This window comes from Dioscorea cayenensis, chromosome 10 (assembly GCF_009730915.1).
Source record: "Dioscorea cayenensis subsp. rotundata cultivar TDr96_F1 chromosome 10, TDr96_F1_v2_PseudoChromosome.rev07_lg8_w22 25.fasta, whole genome shotgun sequence".
Taxonomy (NCBI): Eukaryota; Viridiplantae; Streptophyta; class Magnoliopsida; order Dioscoreales; family Dioscoreaceae; genus Dioscorea; species Dioscorea cayenensis.
The window spans coordinates 10,537,493-10,554,952 of NC_052480.1; the positions used below are offsets into that span (position 1 = coordinate 10,537,493).

General features: G+C 35.5%; 1 protein-coding gene across 1 annotated transcript; it reads left to right on the forward strand.

Moving 5' to 3' along the window:
* Positions 1 to 6,616: 6,616 nt before the first annotated feature.
* On the forward strand, positions 6,617 to 16,190 carry LOC120269929. The gene is made up of 8 exons (XM_039276906.1): positions 6,617 to 6,815; positions 6,929 to 7,014; positions 9,120 to 9,264; positions 9,548 to 11,692; positions 13,279 to 13,363; positions 13,473 to 13,528; positions 14,632 to 14,686; positions 15,909 to 16,190. Exons 1-8 carry the CDS (start codon positions 6,651 to 6,653, stop codon positions 15,950 to 15,952), a joined length of 2,781 nt encoding a protein of 926 aa, XP_039132840.1. The 5' UTR covers positions 6,617 to 6,650; the 3' UTR covers positions 15,953 to 16,190.
* Positions 16,191 to 17,460: the final 1,270 nt, after the last annotated feature.

Here is a 17,460-nt window from a genome sequence, read left to right on the forward strand (position 1 = left end):
AGCACCCACTAGGGGTTTAGCTCTCCATGGAGCTTAGTACAATCAAAGAAATCGAATGTAAAAGCAATGAATCCATAAAGAAACCCCCTCGATGGTCGTGTCGATGGTCTTGTGGAGAGTCCTCTACTCATCGTCCAAGGATTCCTTCGTCCGGTATAGGATACGCCTCGATCGAAGCTTCCCTACCAACCTTCTTCCTAATGGAATCACGATGTCGGAGCCGTAGAACTTCTCCAAAACCTTGGCCAATACCCCTCGAAACCCTAGCCGACGCCCTCTCGCAAGTTGGGGAAAAGATGGAGAAAAGAATACTAAAATCGGCTTTAAATAGGGCTGGAATCGGGCTACTACACGGGTGTGTATGATGTCACACGCCCCTGTGGAATTTCCACACGGGCGTGGATAATTTTCACACGCCCATGTGGATTCTCTGTTTCTCTGATTTCTCGGCCGGTGTGAGCAGTCTTTGCTACGATGACTTTGCTACGAGTGCTCTGCCGGGAAATGCTCCCCGAATTCCATACTTTCATTGGGGAGTAGCATAAGCGGGCACGCGTTTCACGTCGTGAATCACTTGCTTCTTCAATGATGTACATGTTGGTGGATCTCTTGTTCTTATATGCATAAGTCGGAATGCTCGAGTGTGATCGCCTTTTGTGCCCCTCCAAATAAATGTGCTCGCTCGAATCACGAGGAGGTTGGCACACACTCTAGCATCTCACACCGACCTATGTCTTCGCGTTTGAACCTTAGCAAGATCTCCTCCAAAATCGGTGCATTATGATCCACATTGGCCTATTTCCTTCATACTCGGCCTCACAACCCTACCTGCATAAAAGTAACATAAAAACACACATATTAATGTAAAAACCTGAGAAAAATAATGCTCAACATATGGAATGAACGCTTCGCATTCATATCGCACAAGCACTTATCAGTAAGATTGTCTCAAGGACTATTTTTATGCCAACAAAAATATGCGTTGTATATTCTCATTGAGACTAACTTACTTGGAACAAAACTAGTTGAAACACCCATGAGTATCACCAAAAGCTCGCTTTGGTAGAGGGGGAGCTAGCTAATGGAGTGGCTTGCCAACGTCTTGTGGGACATTAAGTTTATCTCACGATCAAGCATCTTGAGATTTCCTACTCGGTTCATGTCCTTTCCCAATTTATATAGGCGTTGGGAAAAAGAACATTTTGAGGCTGCAATGGGGTTTGTGTATTATATTAAAGGCAAACTAGGTCAAGGAATTTTGCTATGAGTTGATTGTGACATGAAGCTACAAGCATATTGTGATTTTGATTGGGTAAGTTGCCCTATCAAAAGAAAATCAGTCATAGGCTACTTTTTCACACTTGAGTAGTCTCCAGTATCATGTAAGACTAAAAAATAGCGCATAGTCTTGATGTCTTTAGGCGAAAGCGGAATATCAATCACGATTAGAGATTTTGATGGTACATTGTGAATCAATGGAGTAATGTTGTGATAGTCAATTGTTGATACATTTAGCGGCAAATCCAGTCTTTCATGAGAGAACCGAACACATTGAGATTTACTATCATTACATCTATGAGTAGATTCAGGTCAAGAAAAGTGCTACAACACATTTGCATTCAAAGTTTCAACTAGTAGATATTTTCACAAAAACTACTGCAAGATCATAATTTGAGTCTTTACTAGGCAAGTTGGGCATCTACGACATACATGCACCAACTTGAGGGGAGTGCCAATTTGTAATATATGATATTATGATGTAATATATATCTAAAATATAATTACATAATTAACTAGGTACTAACTTTATTTAGGAAACTATAGATAGCATTGTATGTCTTGTATTCTAGCCTTAATGAGCCTCTCTAATCTTTTACAAAGCTAATGAGAATTTTTTTTTAACTTTCAATAAAATTTTAACATAAAAAATCTCTCCATGCCTATTGATGGCAAACAATGGAGGAAGATGATTGATGTTTTCAACACTGGATGAGAAAATAGGAAAAAGAGGAGTGTTGTTGGTTCCTCAAAAGACAATTCATATTTCATTTTCAAAAAAACAAAAAAATTTAACAGATACCAATGCATTACTAAATAATCAATTATAGGGCATTCTAGTTATATTTAATACCTATTTCAAATTTCACTATTCTTAAAAATTATACTTATAAAATGCAATGACAATATGATCTTTTCTAATAAATACAGTGCCCAAATGAAAGTACATGGAAAACATTAATAATAAATTGAGCTTCTCTTTCCATATTTTAACTCATTTGGAGTGAGAGAAAATTAGAGTAAATTTTTTGCAAGGTATTAAACTATAGCATTTTCTCATTTTGGAGTCTAAACATCAATTTTAATCAAAACGGTTACCCAACTTCAATTTTGTTTTATGGGGTGGTTACTTGAAAGATTCCGGTTTTTTTTATGATGTAGATGCTGGAAATATTCTGTCAGGATATACATGACACATTGTCCACCCATCTGGCAATTCCATCTCATTCGCTGGCTAAGAATTTTTGATATTAGATCATCAAAATTAGACTGGATTCCCTTGGGTGATCACTCAATGAAATAAAATTAAAGTTGGGTAATCATTTTAATCCAAATTGAAATATAAACCCCAAAATGAAAAAGGGTCATAGTTTAGTGTACCATCAAAAAATTCTCAGAAAATTGAAAACTCTGCACATGTTTCCCTAAGGACACATGCCGGGTTAATTTTTTAGTAGGTCACCAAACTTTGCCTAATTATCGCTTCAGTCACCGAACTTTAAAATATATTAAAATGGTCACTCAACTAATTCTTTGTTTCACCGGTCAGTCACTTGAGAAATTTCAGCAATAGATAGCTTGCGTGGCAGCCAAAATAGCTGAGTTAGCAGCCTTTGATCACATCATCAGTTTGATTTGGGTTGCCACGTCAGAGAAATTTGTTGATTCACCTTGAATGATTCCACATCATCATCAAGCCTATTTCGTCTTCATCTTCTTCATCTTCTTCCTCAGCATGTCAACAAATCTAAGAAAAAATGGGGATTTGGGAAGTCTAAGCAATCAAAAATATGTCTTGCAAAGTCACTGGACAATGCCGCCCCAGGTGTAGCTCCAACACTGCTTATTATTCCTCATCCTGAGGATATTAAGTTGGCTGAGAATGAGCAAACCATGAAGACTCAGTCAATGGAAGTACCCACTACTAAAACCAAAGAACCAACTTCTCCTGCTGCTCCAACTCCTGTTAATTTTGTGCATGTGACTACTTCGTCGAAGTTCTCTAAAAAATTATTCGAAGAGGCTGCTGCTATCAAAATCCAACCTGCTTTCTGAGGCTATCTGGTATAATACTCAATGCTTGTTGTCCCTTGTGGTTGTGGCATTTGATATAGAGCAATATTTATTCTTTTATATTTAAATTGAATGAAAAAAAATTGGGACTTTGTAGTTGTGTGATTTAATGTGCTGATAATCATGGTTGATTTTACTAATCATGATCTTTATTTCGCCAGAGTAATGCTATATGGGAAGACAATGTTACACGAATTGAAGACACAATTCACGTGGCCTACCACCTCACAAACCCAATTCTCTCTCCTAATCAGCTAAATGTATAACTTTCTATTTTAGCTCAAGTGTATAACTTTTCTTTTATTAAAATAATCGATGCCCTAATACCGCTTCATCTCCGTCCTCCTCTTCACCTCCTTAGTCATTGAAACCGCAAGCCTTAATCCAGCACCGAGATCGGAGATCTCGGCCCATTGGAAAGCCTCGTCGGTGAAGATTTTATCAAGCACCGACTGTGATCAGCCGTGATGATAACCTGCATCGTGTGCTCCAAGCAGCTTGGTGACTTGCTCCACGAGCAGCCGAACAACGATGGCGCTGGCACCCTAAGCACCTGTCAGGCCTTCAAGGCTCTCACTGCCCAGGTCTACTACGATCTCCATTGTTTTTCTCTTCGATTCCTTCTCTATTTCGATGAGTTTGATTTTATTAGGATTTTTTTTCTGAAGATGGCATTGAGGGCATCGGGAGCGTACCGCCAATGCAAGCCATGCGTGGGAGCATAGCCGAGTGTGAGGGTTATGAGGAGTTAGAGCAGACGAGGTCGGGATCAGAGAGGTATTTGTGCAGGTATTTCCATGCTGGGGAGAGCTCGGTGGTGGCAACGATCTGTTAATGTTGTAAAATTCAATATTGGATTGTAAAGTAAGGAGTTGGTAGCAGAATGTGCAAGAATACCATTGCAATGCAATCTGATCCCAGTGATGTTCTTTTTTGTCAGTAAATGACTTGTTTCTAATGATCTTTTTTGTGGATTTTGTAGTACAACTTAAGAGATCTTAGATATTTTTATGTAGTTTTTGATAGAAATAGAGTTTTTAAGGTAATTTGCAATGGAAAAGGCTACATTGGCATGTCAACTGTTGATCCTGATACTTCATCAAAGATTAAGGAGGTTTGACTTTTGTTTTGTTCCAAGAATGCATCTGCACTTGGACATGAGGTGGCTAATGTTGGTGAGGCTATAATCAAATGCTAATCCAGTGAAAACATGCCTAACTTAAGAATGAAGCAAAGAATGATTTGTAAATTCATTTTTGCTTTTTTAATTTGATTATGGAACAATTTGTATCATTTTTATTCAAACCAAATTTGTATCATTATCATGATACTCAAACCAAATGACTAATCCTGGTATATTTCTTTGACATTTTTATTCTGCAAATTGTTGTTTGAATGGAAAAATGGCTGTAGTTTTAGCAGAACACAAACCTAACATATATATATATATATATATATATATATATGAGTTGTTTGAATGAAAAAATGGTTGTAGTTTCAGCAAAACACAAAACCAATATACATGAGCTGTTTGAATGAAAAAAAAAATAGCTACAGTTTCAGCAGAACACACACTCTCACGCATATGCACAAAGTGAGACGCACAAAATGTCTTACTGAATTGACAACGGGGTCGATTGACGAACAATGAGCGACGGGTGACAGGCGAGGTGAGAACCTGCGTGGGATGTGAGATGCCCACATGGGAGGCGGGTAGCGAGGGAGGGGGATGTGAGATGCTATTGCATTAATAAGGATGGTGAGCGGCGGGCGGCGAGTGGCTGGTGACAGGCGTGGGAGGACCGGTAAAAGGTTGATGTGAGGCGAAGAGAAGGATGAAGATGAAGAGAAATTGGTGCTGCAGTTACTTTACTAAAATAGAAAAGTTTTCCACTTGAGATGATTAGGAGAGAGAAATGGGTTTGTACTAATTCAAGGTGATGCTGTGAAAGCAGCAAGCTACAACCACACTGCGATGTATGCAAATAGCGGCAAGAGTTCAATCACAGATCCGTTCAAAAAAGATTAGGATGTCTGAGGAGAAACAATGCCTTCAATGAAGAAGATGAAGAAGAAATAGGTTTGATGATGATGTGGAATTATTCACGGTGAGTCAGTAACTTTCTCTGTCGTGGACAACCCAAGTTAGACTGATTACGTAGTCAAAGTCTACTGACTCAGTTATTCATATGCCACGCAGGCCATTAGTTAAATGACCATTTTGATATGTTTTAAAATTCAATAACTAAAGTAATAATTTGGGAAAGTTTGATAGCCCACTCAAGGTTGTCAGACCCAACTTGGGCAATGACCCGGCTAAGCGCAAGGGTCAGGGGTCAATGGGTTCGACCGGGTCGAACCAGGGTCAATAATAAAATATAAAAATATATTATAATAATTAATAATTAGTAAATACAATATTAAAGCTATAATTATAATATAAAAAACTACTCAAATTTGATATTTAAATTGATAAATGGGACCTTATATACAGTAGTGTTTTCTAATAATGTCATTTATTTTTATTTTTTTTAAATATTTTCAAATTTAATATATTAATATATAATTATCGAACTTCTCTCGGCATTATTTATTTATTTGTTTGTGTATTGGTTGATTTTGTTAAAATAAATAAGAAATTTAATTCACTAATTTTTATATCTCAATTGAGTTTTTATTTCGTTTTAAATTATTATATTTTTTATTTAATTAGAATACTTTATTTTTATATTTTATAATAAAGTTATACTCATTTATTGTTTTATTTTTTTAATAAATTTAAATTTTAGAAAGTATGTCCATAACATATTAATAGATTTTATTTTTAAATATTAATTTTTATTGGTATGTTTATGATAAATATATATATATTGTAATTCTATTTATTGATTATAAATTATAAATTAATATTAATAAATATAAATAATTTGGTGGTTTTTAATGAGAAAATAATAATAAATTATTAAATATTGTAAAAAAAAATTTAAAACTTATTGACCCAGCCGGGTCAATCGATTTTCGGTTAAACTGCCCAAGTTATCAGGTTAACACCCGATTTTTCATATCCGATTCAATGGGGGTATATCTGGACTGGTCATATGGCCGATTACCGATTTTTTCTGTTGAACCGGTCTGCCAGTCCGAGTATGACAACTTTGGAAAAATTAACCCGACACATGCCAGTCTCGTGCTATGTTGAACCTTGAAAATCGTGCACGCTTGATGACCGTCCCATCTCAGCCTTAAATTTTCCCGCCAAAATCATTTTCCCTTCTTCTCCACTCTCTCGCTTGGAATCGATGGAGGGGACTGAAAACCCTAGAACAAGAACAAGCCGGTTCCCCGATCCTGCTTCGACGCCGCCGCTGCTGCCGATGGAGAAGCCGCGCACCGACTCCTCGGATCATCCTCTGCGATTGCTGAGCCCTTTGACCCCATTCTCTCCTGTTTCCGATCAGAGATCGGTGAGTGATTGTGTTTTTTTTCTTTGTTTTTGTCTTTCTTTTGATTTTATGGTATTTTTTTCTGTAAAGCGGGAAGTTTTGATGCGTGATTGAGTGGTTGCCCCAATTTCTAGGTTTTGTTGTTTGATTGGTGGCTCATCAAAGTTGAAAATGGGAGTGATGCGAAGGGATTGGCTGTTGGTGGCCTCACAACGCGCGGGTGAGGCTCTTTCTTCTGCTCCTTTTTATTTTTTAAATTTTGTTTTATGTTGCTTATGGTGTGGCTTTGTAAGCATTGAATTTAAACTCATTGGTGAATTTTTTCTTTCCTGCTTATATTCGTGAATTTGTTTGGCCAAGCCTTGAAATCCTTGAACTTATATCTAATTGGTCACAGTTGGAGTACTAGAAGTTCAACCAATTATTCTATCTTCAAGGGCAAAAAGGATGAGCTTTTACAATTTTTTAAGACATAAGTAGGGAAAATAAACAGAAGTATTAGTGTCTGATCATTTCTTTCACTTTAATAATTTTAGTTATTAGAGACAATTATTCTTATGCATCCCAAACTTAGGAAGGTTTTTTTATGCATATGAACAGTTGATAATGTTTGGATTGGGAACAAGAATGAATTATAAGAGTAAAGTAGAAGTTAGGCTGTTCTCCTCCCTCATTTGAAACATATCATTTGGCTTTTAACAGGTGAATAATCTAATACTAATGGAGTTGGTGGTGATTAAGCTTGTTGGAGTAAGAAACATGATTTTCAACTTTTAGCTTGGGCATAAAGGGATTAATCTGTCTCATTCTCCATATCCAAACACAGTCCTAAAGTCTTGATGATGTAATTTCAGCTTGATTCAATGAATTTGGATTGTTTGTTAGCTTTCTCTTTGTATGGAAGTCTCAGTTTCATGCCTAAGATTAAAATTACTGAAATTCACACGGTTTATGATTTTAATGGACTAGGTTAAGAAAGAGGTTAGGATTATTTTGTAGAAGATGTTTAGTGAGAGAAGGGGTTTCTGCAAAGATTTTATATCATTGATATAATATTGATCTGGGTAATTTTTCTGTACATATCTAATCTAACATATCAAATTGTTGCATTTGATTTAAATCTTGAGCTAGATCATTGGGGAAGGTTCAATTGTTGGTTATTTGGATATATTTTTGGGGTATGGATGTAGTCTCACATGGTTGTTTGGTCCAGCTTGATTGATTTACTTTGTTGTGTCCAATCAAATCTTTAAAAAAAAAAAATGCATGGTTTCCAAATGGAATTGGAACATGACATATGATGCAGTTTGAGTTTGACTATGTGTTCAAACTAGAGATTCTTAGTCGAGAATCAAAGCCATTGCCATATGTGAAATTTGAGAAATCATTTGGGATGCTTGACTTCCTGGTGTTAATAGGTGTCAATGTGAAATTAGATATGGTTGACTTGAGATTAATGCTATTCCCTGTGTGGAATTCTTGTGATACAGCTTAACATGCAAATACCGATAGATACCTGTGTGAAATTGTAGATGTTGTTGATTTAGTATTTTCTTCTAGAATACTGAGCTGTTGTTCTTTGGAGGCATCAGGTAGCTAATAACATGCTTTGATAATCACATGTTATTTGACCACAGAGCTCTGTATATGAGCATACTTGGATACTAAGACAGTGTGCAGGCTGGGAAGCAATCAGGCTGGTAATATGCAATATATTTATGACAATGTGCCTTATGTCATCCAAAGGCCTATAGTCTTGTGCCTTTCCATATTTCTCTTCTCCCTGTCCTGATCTTTCTGGTTAGAATTGGTTACATTTGTTTTATCCCTTTCTTACATAGAAATGCTGTTGATGAGTGGAACAACTGTTCTAACATGCTTGTTCTGTTGTTTTACAAACTTGTAAATGGTTGAAATAGTTTATCAGTGTGTGTCTTATGTAAATTACCAGCGGTTATTTCAAATCATTTCAGTGCTGACAGAAGTTGTTGAAAATGTTCACATTATTTGCCTGCACAGCTAGCCTTTACCATATTAATTTATTTGGAACCAAATTACTTTCTCAAGAAATTCTGAACATTATTTAACAACCTTTATATGGATCAAATTAATTAATGGTCGATATCAATTATCTATCTTTTCTACTGATGCAGTGGATGATGTTCTCATGTGTATGGCAGTAGAAATGTAGAGGTGAAATTTATATTTTTGTTATTGAGAGCCTCCATCTAAATCTGTAAAACTTTACTATCCTTTGCATTTGAAATGGAAATGTGATTCTATATTTTATGATGTGATTTTACCGTCTCCACATCTTTACCCCAGGCAATTTGCAACAAGAATTTTCACTTCTGCACCCATAGTAAAGAGATATGATGCCTACACTCTGGAGACTGCAGATGGAATCACAGTCAGGATACAAGGTGTAATAAACAGAGCTCGGATGCATCATAGTGGGTTTCCTTCTGAGGTTTGTGAATTTTTCATTGTTAATTTTGGCCTGTTATCTCTTACGTAATTTTGTTTGGATGAATTTCTTGTGTTGCACCTTAGTGCAACATGTAAGGCAACTTTTTCTTTATATTTAGTGTTTTTCATTATGCTATGTACAGGTGCTATAGACAATTAAGTACGCAAATAGCATCATCATTGGAACAGTGTATTTGAACAGAAAAGAATTTTCTCACTATTGACATATCTAATTAGGATTTGCAATATGTTTATGAAATGTCTATGTCCTTGCTATTTTACAGGTTTGCAGACGTTTCTTAACTGGATTTCCTTACAACTGGTATGTTCATGCTGATGATTTTTTTGTGAAAAAGCCCACTGCTGAAAGTATTCCAAGAAGCATATCTGGTGCTCAAGGGCTAGAAAATGATCGAAACAGAAATCCAGATGGCGCATTTCCGATTGAAATAAAAGAATTCCCCTTGAAAAGAGTGCTGGATATTTTAAATTTTTGTGGTAGTCCTGCTGATGATGTGATGGCAAGTAATATGACTAATTGCCTAAAATCTTTCGATGCCTCTCATACTTCAATGGATCCTACAACTCAGAAGTCTCCAGATATGAAAAATTGCAGTTCACCTGTCATGATAACATGTTCAGAAAATGTGATCCTGAGCAAATTTGAAAGAGAAATGAGAAACCATCAACAGGCAGAAAGTGAGGTAAATACTGGTGACAGTGTTGTTCAACGTAGCGTGGCTACTCATGTTGAAGAAGTTGGGCATCAGATAGATACTTTGGTTTTTGATTCACTCCTAGCAAATGGTTTTGATCTCAGGAATATTAAATCAAGTCACAATTCCTCTGCAAAGCCCTCTATGCATGATAGCCTGCCAGAGACTGGTTCCAGTTTGCAAAGGAAGATTTTGTTGGGAGAAACAAAAGAAATGGAGCCAGATAATCATCAATCTCCTAAAATTCAAGGAAAACGGAACATCTCCCAAATAGAGAATGTTACTGATAGGAACTGTAACGATAGGAGTGCTGCAAATATGGTAGGGGTGACTGTGGAAATTGGAATTGCATCAGAAGGGTTAGATGTTTCACATCTCAAAGATGAGAAAGAGCTCAAGAATATTTTATTAGAAAATGGGCGTGGTGCCAAAGAAACGATGGTCTGCAGCAGAAATAATTCTCAATCCGGGAAAGTGTTCGACCCAAAGGATGCTGATTTAGTGGATGTGAAACTTTCTGTGGCCATTGAAACATCTCCCAATGCTGATGTCTCAAATTCACTTGAAAAACCAAATGTCTCCAGTAAGAAACAAAAATGTGTAAGTAAAGGATCACGAAAGAGGCTTTCCTTAGAAAAAGAGAAAGTGCCTTCCATTTTGCGTTCTGATTATGCACACATTAATCATGCTGACGAAGAACCAAGGAAATCGGACATTTTGAAGGCACCTAATATTACATCTGGAATTTTAAATCACACTTCACTGGAAGAAATTAATGATGCCTGTCTAGGGGTCTTAGAGAAAATTAATAATTGTTTTGTTAATCCTGTGATGAATCGTACTGCAGAATTTAGCTTGGTTACTGATGCAGAAAGAGTGAAAACATCAGAAGCAGGGTTTTGCTCAAGATTATCCAGGAAAAAACCCAATGTACAGGCCAACTTTCAAAAGGAACATAAATGTGAACTTGCTGATGGTAAATTTGATACACACTCTCCTATGAGGCCTCCAAAATCTGTAACTAATGGGTTGGATCACTCTGAAGAGAACTCAAGATGCAATTCTTTGAGTTTGACTGAAGAACAGCCATCAACCAAAAATGGCAATGGGCTTATAAATTTTGGCACTGAATCTGCTACATGTGAGTCACAATTAGCCACCCCTAAGGGCCAGACTAAAAGATGTGTTGACAGGAGAACTAAACTAGTGGAAGAAATTGAAACTAATTCTGAAACCAGAATTTTGAGAAAGAAGAAATTAAATATAAAACAGAAGGATAATGAAATGGAAAAATCAGTATTGGAGGAGGATGTTAGGAAGAATACAGTTAGGTCGGTTCCTGTTGATCAAAATGTGGCTTCTGTAGCAAAGGACACAGTGGTTAAAGAGAGGGGGAGACATGTTGGAGAGATGGCTCAAAACAAGGTTCGAAAAAGAACTGGTAGAATTAGAAAAAAGGAACAAGATATTCAACATGAATGTGGAGGTCTTCGTTCAGGCCCTTCTGCTCCATGTGAGGTCCAGCTTGGTACTGGGCGTATTAATGATCATATTAGAATAGACAATAGTGATGGAGGCAAATCATTTCAATTCTCTGTTGGATGTGATACTAAACCTGCAAGTCAATCAGGCGATGCAATGGAGTTGCATACCACCGTGAATAACACAATAGTCAGATCTAAGAAGCCCCACAGGAAAAGAAATCATCAAATTGTGAGTAATAAATTTCATATCTATAAGCACCTAAATGCTGATTATGCATTCTTGAAAGGACTAGATTATGGATATTGTAGTAGTCAGTGCTAGCATCATAGTCTTAATTTGTAAATTGACTTATTTAAGTGGTGGTATGAATAGGAAAGACAAAATGATTTTTAAGTAGAGTTGCAATCTACTAAAGATCTTTAGTTGTAAACTAAACATATTATCTAGGTCTAATTCAACCCAAAAGCTTAAGCTAATAGGATGAGAGGCATGAACTTATTATATTCAGATCCATATCTAGCAACTTAACTGATGTGTCCATGACATGCGTAGAACAGCCACCAAGTTAGCAGCATTTAAAAAAAAAATGCAGAAAACAAGTAGCGTATTTTACATGTCTGCTGTGTCATCTATATGGACCATAGTGAGAAGAGAAGTAAATGATTAATACGCTCTAGTACGAGGACTAAAAGGGCATTTAATCCAATTTACAAAGAAAACTTCGCTATTTGGTTTTGATACATGGCAAGTTTGCCCCTTTAATTAAGGGTGAAGTATTCATTTGTGTTTTTTAAACTAATAATGAAAAGGCTTTAATAAAATATAATTTTAAATTGGGGATTATTTTTATAATGATAGTTTTAGTGTTTGAAAATATTTGTATATTTCAGAACAATGTCCTGGTTAGGTAATTTTACAAAAACTCTAATGCCTGAAAGATGTGTTAATCCAATATATATATATATTGATGATTTGGCCTTACTGTTCATATACAAAACATATTCAAACTACTAGAATGCAATTTTCGAAATTAAATTATCATAGTTCAACCTCCACGATCCTGAACCTTGCCTATGTCCAACAATCATACATCAACTTTGATGCTGATCACACGATAATTGATTTGTGGTGTTGTACTATAGATTACTTAGTTTGTTATTGTCAATCTGCTCTTTTTTGTTTATAGTTTTATAAATTGTAAATTATATTAAAAATATATAATTCATGTTAATAAATTAATTGAAACTGAATTGTCAGATGGCTGGATTACAGTTTGGGCTTTGAGACTTCGAAACAATTTGGTTTCAGCTTGAGTTCAGATTGAGACCAAGTGATGAGGGTTCATACCCAAGGACTCTGATGATTATAGTTGCACTATTTCACCACTTTTTCAATCCTATTGTTTTGATGGACTTTGTTGATATGGTTTGTGAATATTTTTAGCACCTCTCTGTCTGCTATTATCCTTCCACTACTAACTAAGATTAGGCTTATTGTAGCTTAAAGACAGCAAACAGAAATATCTCTAATACTTTATGATTGCCTGTTGGCACATTGTAGAAATCTATGCACCATGCTATTGTTTGCCTTGTTGCATTTCCCATATAGTTCATAACAAAATAGCTTCTAGGCAGCAACAGGCAACTGCCAGCATGATTCAACATATACTTGTTCTCCTTTATATAAAATGACTTGCATATGTTTTTAAACTGAACTGCCATGTTGCTGCCCACTGTGCTTAACTTCTGCAGAATGCTACTCTTAGATGATTGTATGTTGGAATAAGAAGTACTGAATATATTGGATGTTCATAGGGGCGAACTTATGCTACGCGTGATCTGGCAAACAGATTGTCTTTGGCCTTACCAGAAAATCTTAATTTAAGAAGATCCAGATCAGGTAATTTGATGTTTGAGGAACAGCTAGTTTCAGGTTATGCTTTCTTTGCTGGTAATTTACGTTCATGTATCTCTACATCCTCTACTCACATATGTGAAGTATTTTGCAGGTCGATTGCTTGTTCCTGCTCTAGCAAACTGGTGCCAACATTTAATTTATGATGTGGTTAGTTATGATCCAACTTTGCCTTCTATATTCTGTACTTGCATGTGTTGGGCTTTTACTTTATGCCAAATAGGAATTGTGCATTTGCATGTGGACACATCCACATTGCTTGCTTCCATGTTATTTTGTTCAGCTTTCTACTCCATGCCTTATCTTGTATATTGGTTGTTTGTGTGTGTTCATACGAATTCGTTGCGTTTCTAATATCTTTATAATTTATTCATGTACTTCCCTTGAGGTTCTCTGCTGTACCATGCACTAGTTTAACCTAAGGCGCCGGTGTGTGTGTTGGTTCATAGTTGGTCATTCTATGTTCATGCGGATTCTTTGCATTCCCAATATCTTTCAAATTTAGACATGTATTTACATCGAGATTCTCTGCTGTATACTACACTGTAACCTTGGCATTGGTGTGTGTGTGTGTGTGTGTGTGTTGGTTCATATTTAGTCAATCTATGTTCATGCTAATTGTTTGCATTTCCAATATTTTTCTAATTTATTCATGTATTTACCTTGAGATTGTCTGCTGTGTAATACACCACCTTAACCTTAAAGGCATCAAGCCTTTCTTACTAATGCTAACTGCACCATGCATGCATGCACACTCCACTGAAAAGCAGAGGTGGATTGAGGTGAAGGTTGCTCAAGGGCTTGTAGTTTGAACTTTAGTTTATGATGGGTCTGATTGTTGAGCCTTCCCAAGTTTTTTTTTTGTTCTTTTCTATTGGTAATCATTTGTAAAAAATTCCCTTCAACCCTTGTTCATTTTTTTTTCTGTATACGGTTGGTTGTTGTGGCACTGTTTGCCATCGATGCCTTCATGGTATTGTTTGGTAGACTTGATGAAGATGCAGTCTATGCTACAAGATTGTGATTGGTTTCTATATTCTGCAACCCTCATGTACAGGCTCTCCTTTTATATGTTGTTGCATTCAAGTTACAATGATTAGCATTTCATCATTATCATTTTGATCAAAAGTATCATCATCATTACCCCTCTCTCTCTCTATATTTACACACACACACACATATACATCCTATCATTTCTTCTTTGATGTGTTTATTTCTTCTTTTCCTTTGGATAAATTTGAATCTGCCTGCAGGATGGTACAATTACTGGAATAGTTGGTGTGGATGCTCAGAATTTACTCTCCAGTGGTCAGTTCCCTTCTAAAGAAAAAAAACTTTTGAATGTTTTAGTTCCTGATAACTGCCCTTCCCGCTTTCCTTCAATTTTTTAATAGTCACAATTGCTTTGTGTTGCAACTTGCAAAGTCATAAGATATGGAGAATCCTCAGTCTTGATACTGTTAGATGCAAACCCATAGTATCTGGGTGTAATTTAACACAAAATGGCATATATGTATAGTCTACACAAGGATAATGTATACATATGTGGATAAGTACATGTATGCATCCATACTGATAATATGCTTAACATTATTTGCCACTGTGACTAGAACACACGAAGCATTTTTTTGTCTTTGGCACACACTACTTCGCTTTCTGGTCTCTGAAAAACTGTGCTTATGCAGGATCTTCCACTTATTTGGTTGGCAAATGACCCAAACCTCAGGCATCTAGAGAAAAATTATGGATATTTAGGTTTGTTTTAAACTAGAAACAGAATGAGATCTTATTTTGAGTTTTCTGAGTTTTTAGATGTTTTAGATTGTATACTCCTATAAGTGATCCTGTAATGTAGGTCTAGTGCAAATAAGGACACCAGCTACTTGAAAAATTCCCGCTTTTTCTTTCAGGTGCTGTCTTGAATCTAAAAATGAGGATTCTTGGACGTAAACTACAAGTTAATGAAAGAAGCAAATGATGTAACTGGTCTAATGAATTGCCAGTTTGTGACAGAATAATAATAAAGAAAAATATGATTTCAGTGTAAATCTTGTCACTACAGTTCTTTGGCAGCAACTTTGTGCTATCCACATGAACACTTGCCAGGCATTTTTCGCATCTGAGAAGAGAAGCTCTATGCTGTGTGCTATGATTTCTTTAATTTCTAGCATTCCTGCTCTCGTTGGCAGCATGCTAAAATACGTAGAATTCCTTCAATAGTTTCAAATTCTTAGTCTACTAGTTTAGTTTAAAGGATCTGTGCTGTAAGGCAGCGTGTTTTTGGTTGATCCTATTCCTTTGCCACTTTTGTCGTTTTTAGCATGTCAAATTCAGTTTCTTTGTTATGTGTATTATTAGCAAGCGAAGAATACTGAAAATGGATGCTATATAAAGAAACCACAATATCAGTTCATGCCATACATAGGCTGATCCATAATTTTCATTTTATTTGTACTTACGATTATTGTATCACTGCTGTGGATATCATATAATACGATGTGACTTATTTTATGTATCATATGTTCCTCAGGAGGCATTTCGGAACAAAACAAGAAGAGGAAAAAAATCCGTTGAACTGGCTGGCTGGATCGTTTTTATTATATCATGGTCACTGATGATAGTACTTATGGTTACCTGAAATTTGGTGCTCATGTAATTAGTATGCAATGAAAACAATCGGAATGTTCTAAAGCTACATAGATTAACTCTAGTTTGCATCTCTGCTGTTCTGATGTCAAAACATGAAAACATGTTAAATGGTTTTCTGTGTGTGTATTTATATGGTTATGGTTATGCTAGTGGTTCAATACTATTTTCTGAATTTATTTAACATCATGAGCTTGGTCCTTGGTCTTGGTTTAGTTGCATGTCATATGAGGGAGGTATGGATTGGTCCTATTTCTTATTCAAAAATCCAATGAACTCCCTTTTTCACAATAGAAATTTTCCATTTTTTTTTAATTTATATTTTGAAATTCTACAGTTACCCATTGCGTTCAAAAGTTTTATTATACAGTGCATGTGATAAGGTAAATGCCAAGTGCCATATGGAACTTATAAATGGTTGTAATGAAAGTCCAAATATTATTGTGTGCAAATAATTTTATACTGCATTAGGGGTAGCTCTTGGATTTGCAAAAATTTATTACAAATAGAAAAAAAAAAAAAACTTATGATCTTTTTTGAAAGTGGGTGTTTAGTGATTTTCTAAAATAAAATTAAAAAAAAAAAAACATTGGGGATCTTAAATTTATAGGTCCTTTGTTAATTGGCATGCAAAGTTAGTGATATATTAATGAACATGCTAACAATTCAATTAAGAAATTAAAATTTAACTAGATTTTATCTTGAGTTGCTGATTATTTTATAGGTTCCTCTTAATTTAATTACTTCAAGCTAGGTCCTTGTTTTTTAGATGAAGTGCTTTTAAAAACAATTTAAGTTTCCAAATTGAACCAGTTCACCCATAAGAAAGGGTTGTAAATATAAAGTGTGCTTGTTTTGTTGAATTTGGATTTATTGGTAACTTCATTTGCCTTGAGTTTGAAAATTCACTTTTTGGTTTGATGATTTTTCAGATATTGATATAGTTTAAGTTACCTCAACTAGATATATTTGTGTATTTAGAGTTACACGCAAATTGATATTAACTACAGATCTTTGGATTTGAGAAATTCATCTAGGTCTCTCATGAGCATCACATAAAGCTTGGATGAGTGTTTTAGGGGGTCATTGTCAAAGGTTAGATGAGTTTTAAGGGTGATTATTTCGCAGAAGTAAGACCACTGAAATCAGGCGTGGGCGAATCAGTCTATAGTGTTTGTTTTTTACTTTGTTGTTTTAATTATTTTTTTTAAAATTTTTAGAACCACCAAAATCATAAGTGTGTGGATCAGTCTATGGTGTTTGTTTTGACAATTTTGTTTTAAATTTTTTTAATTTTATTTTTAATTTTTAATTTTTAATAATTTGATGTGGTCATCATACCTTTAGAGCTTGAATTTCTTTTTTTCTCCTTGTCAAAGGGTTTTTATTTTGCAGAAGTGAGACTACCAAAATCATCATAAGTGGATCAATCTATA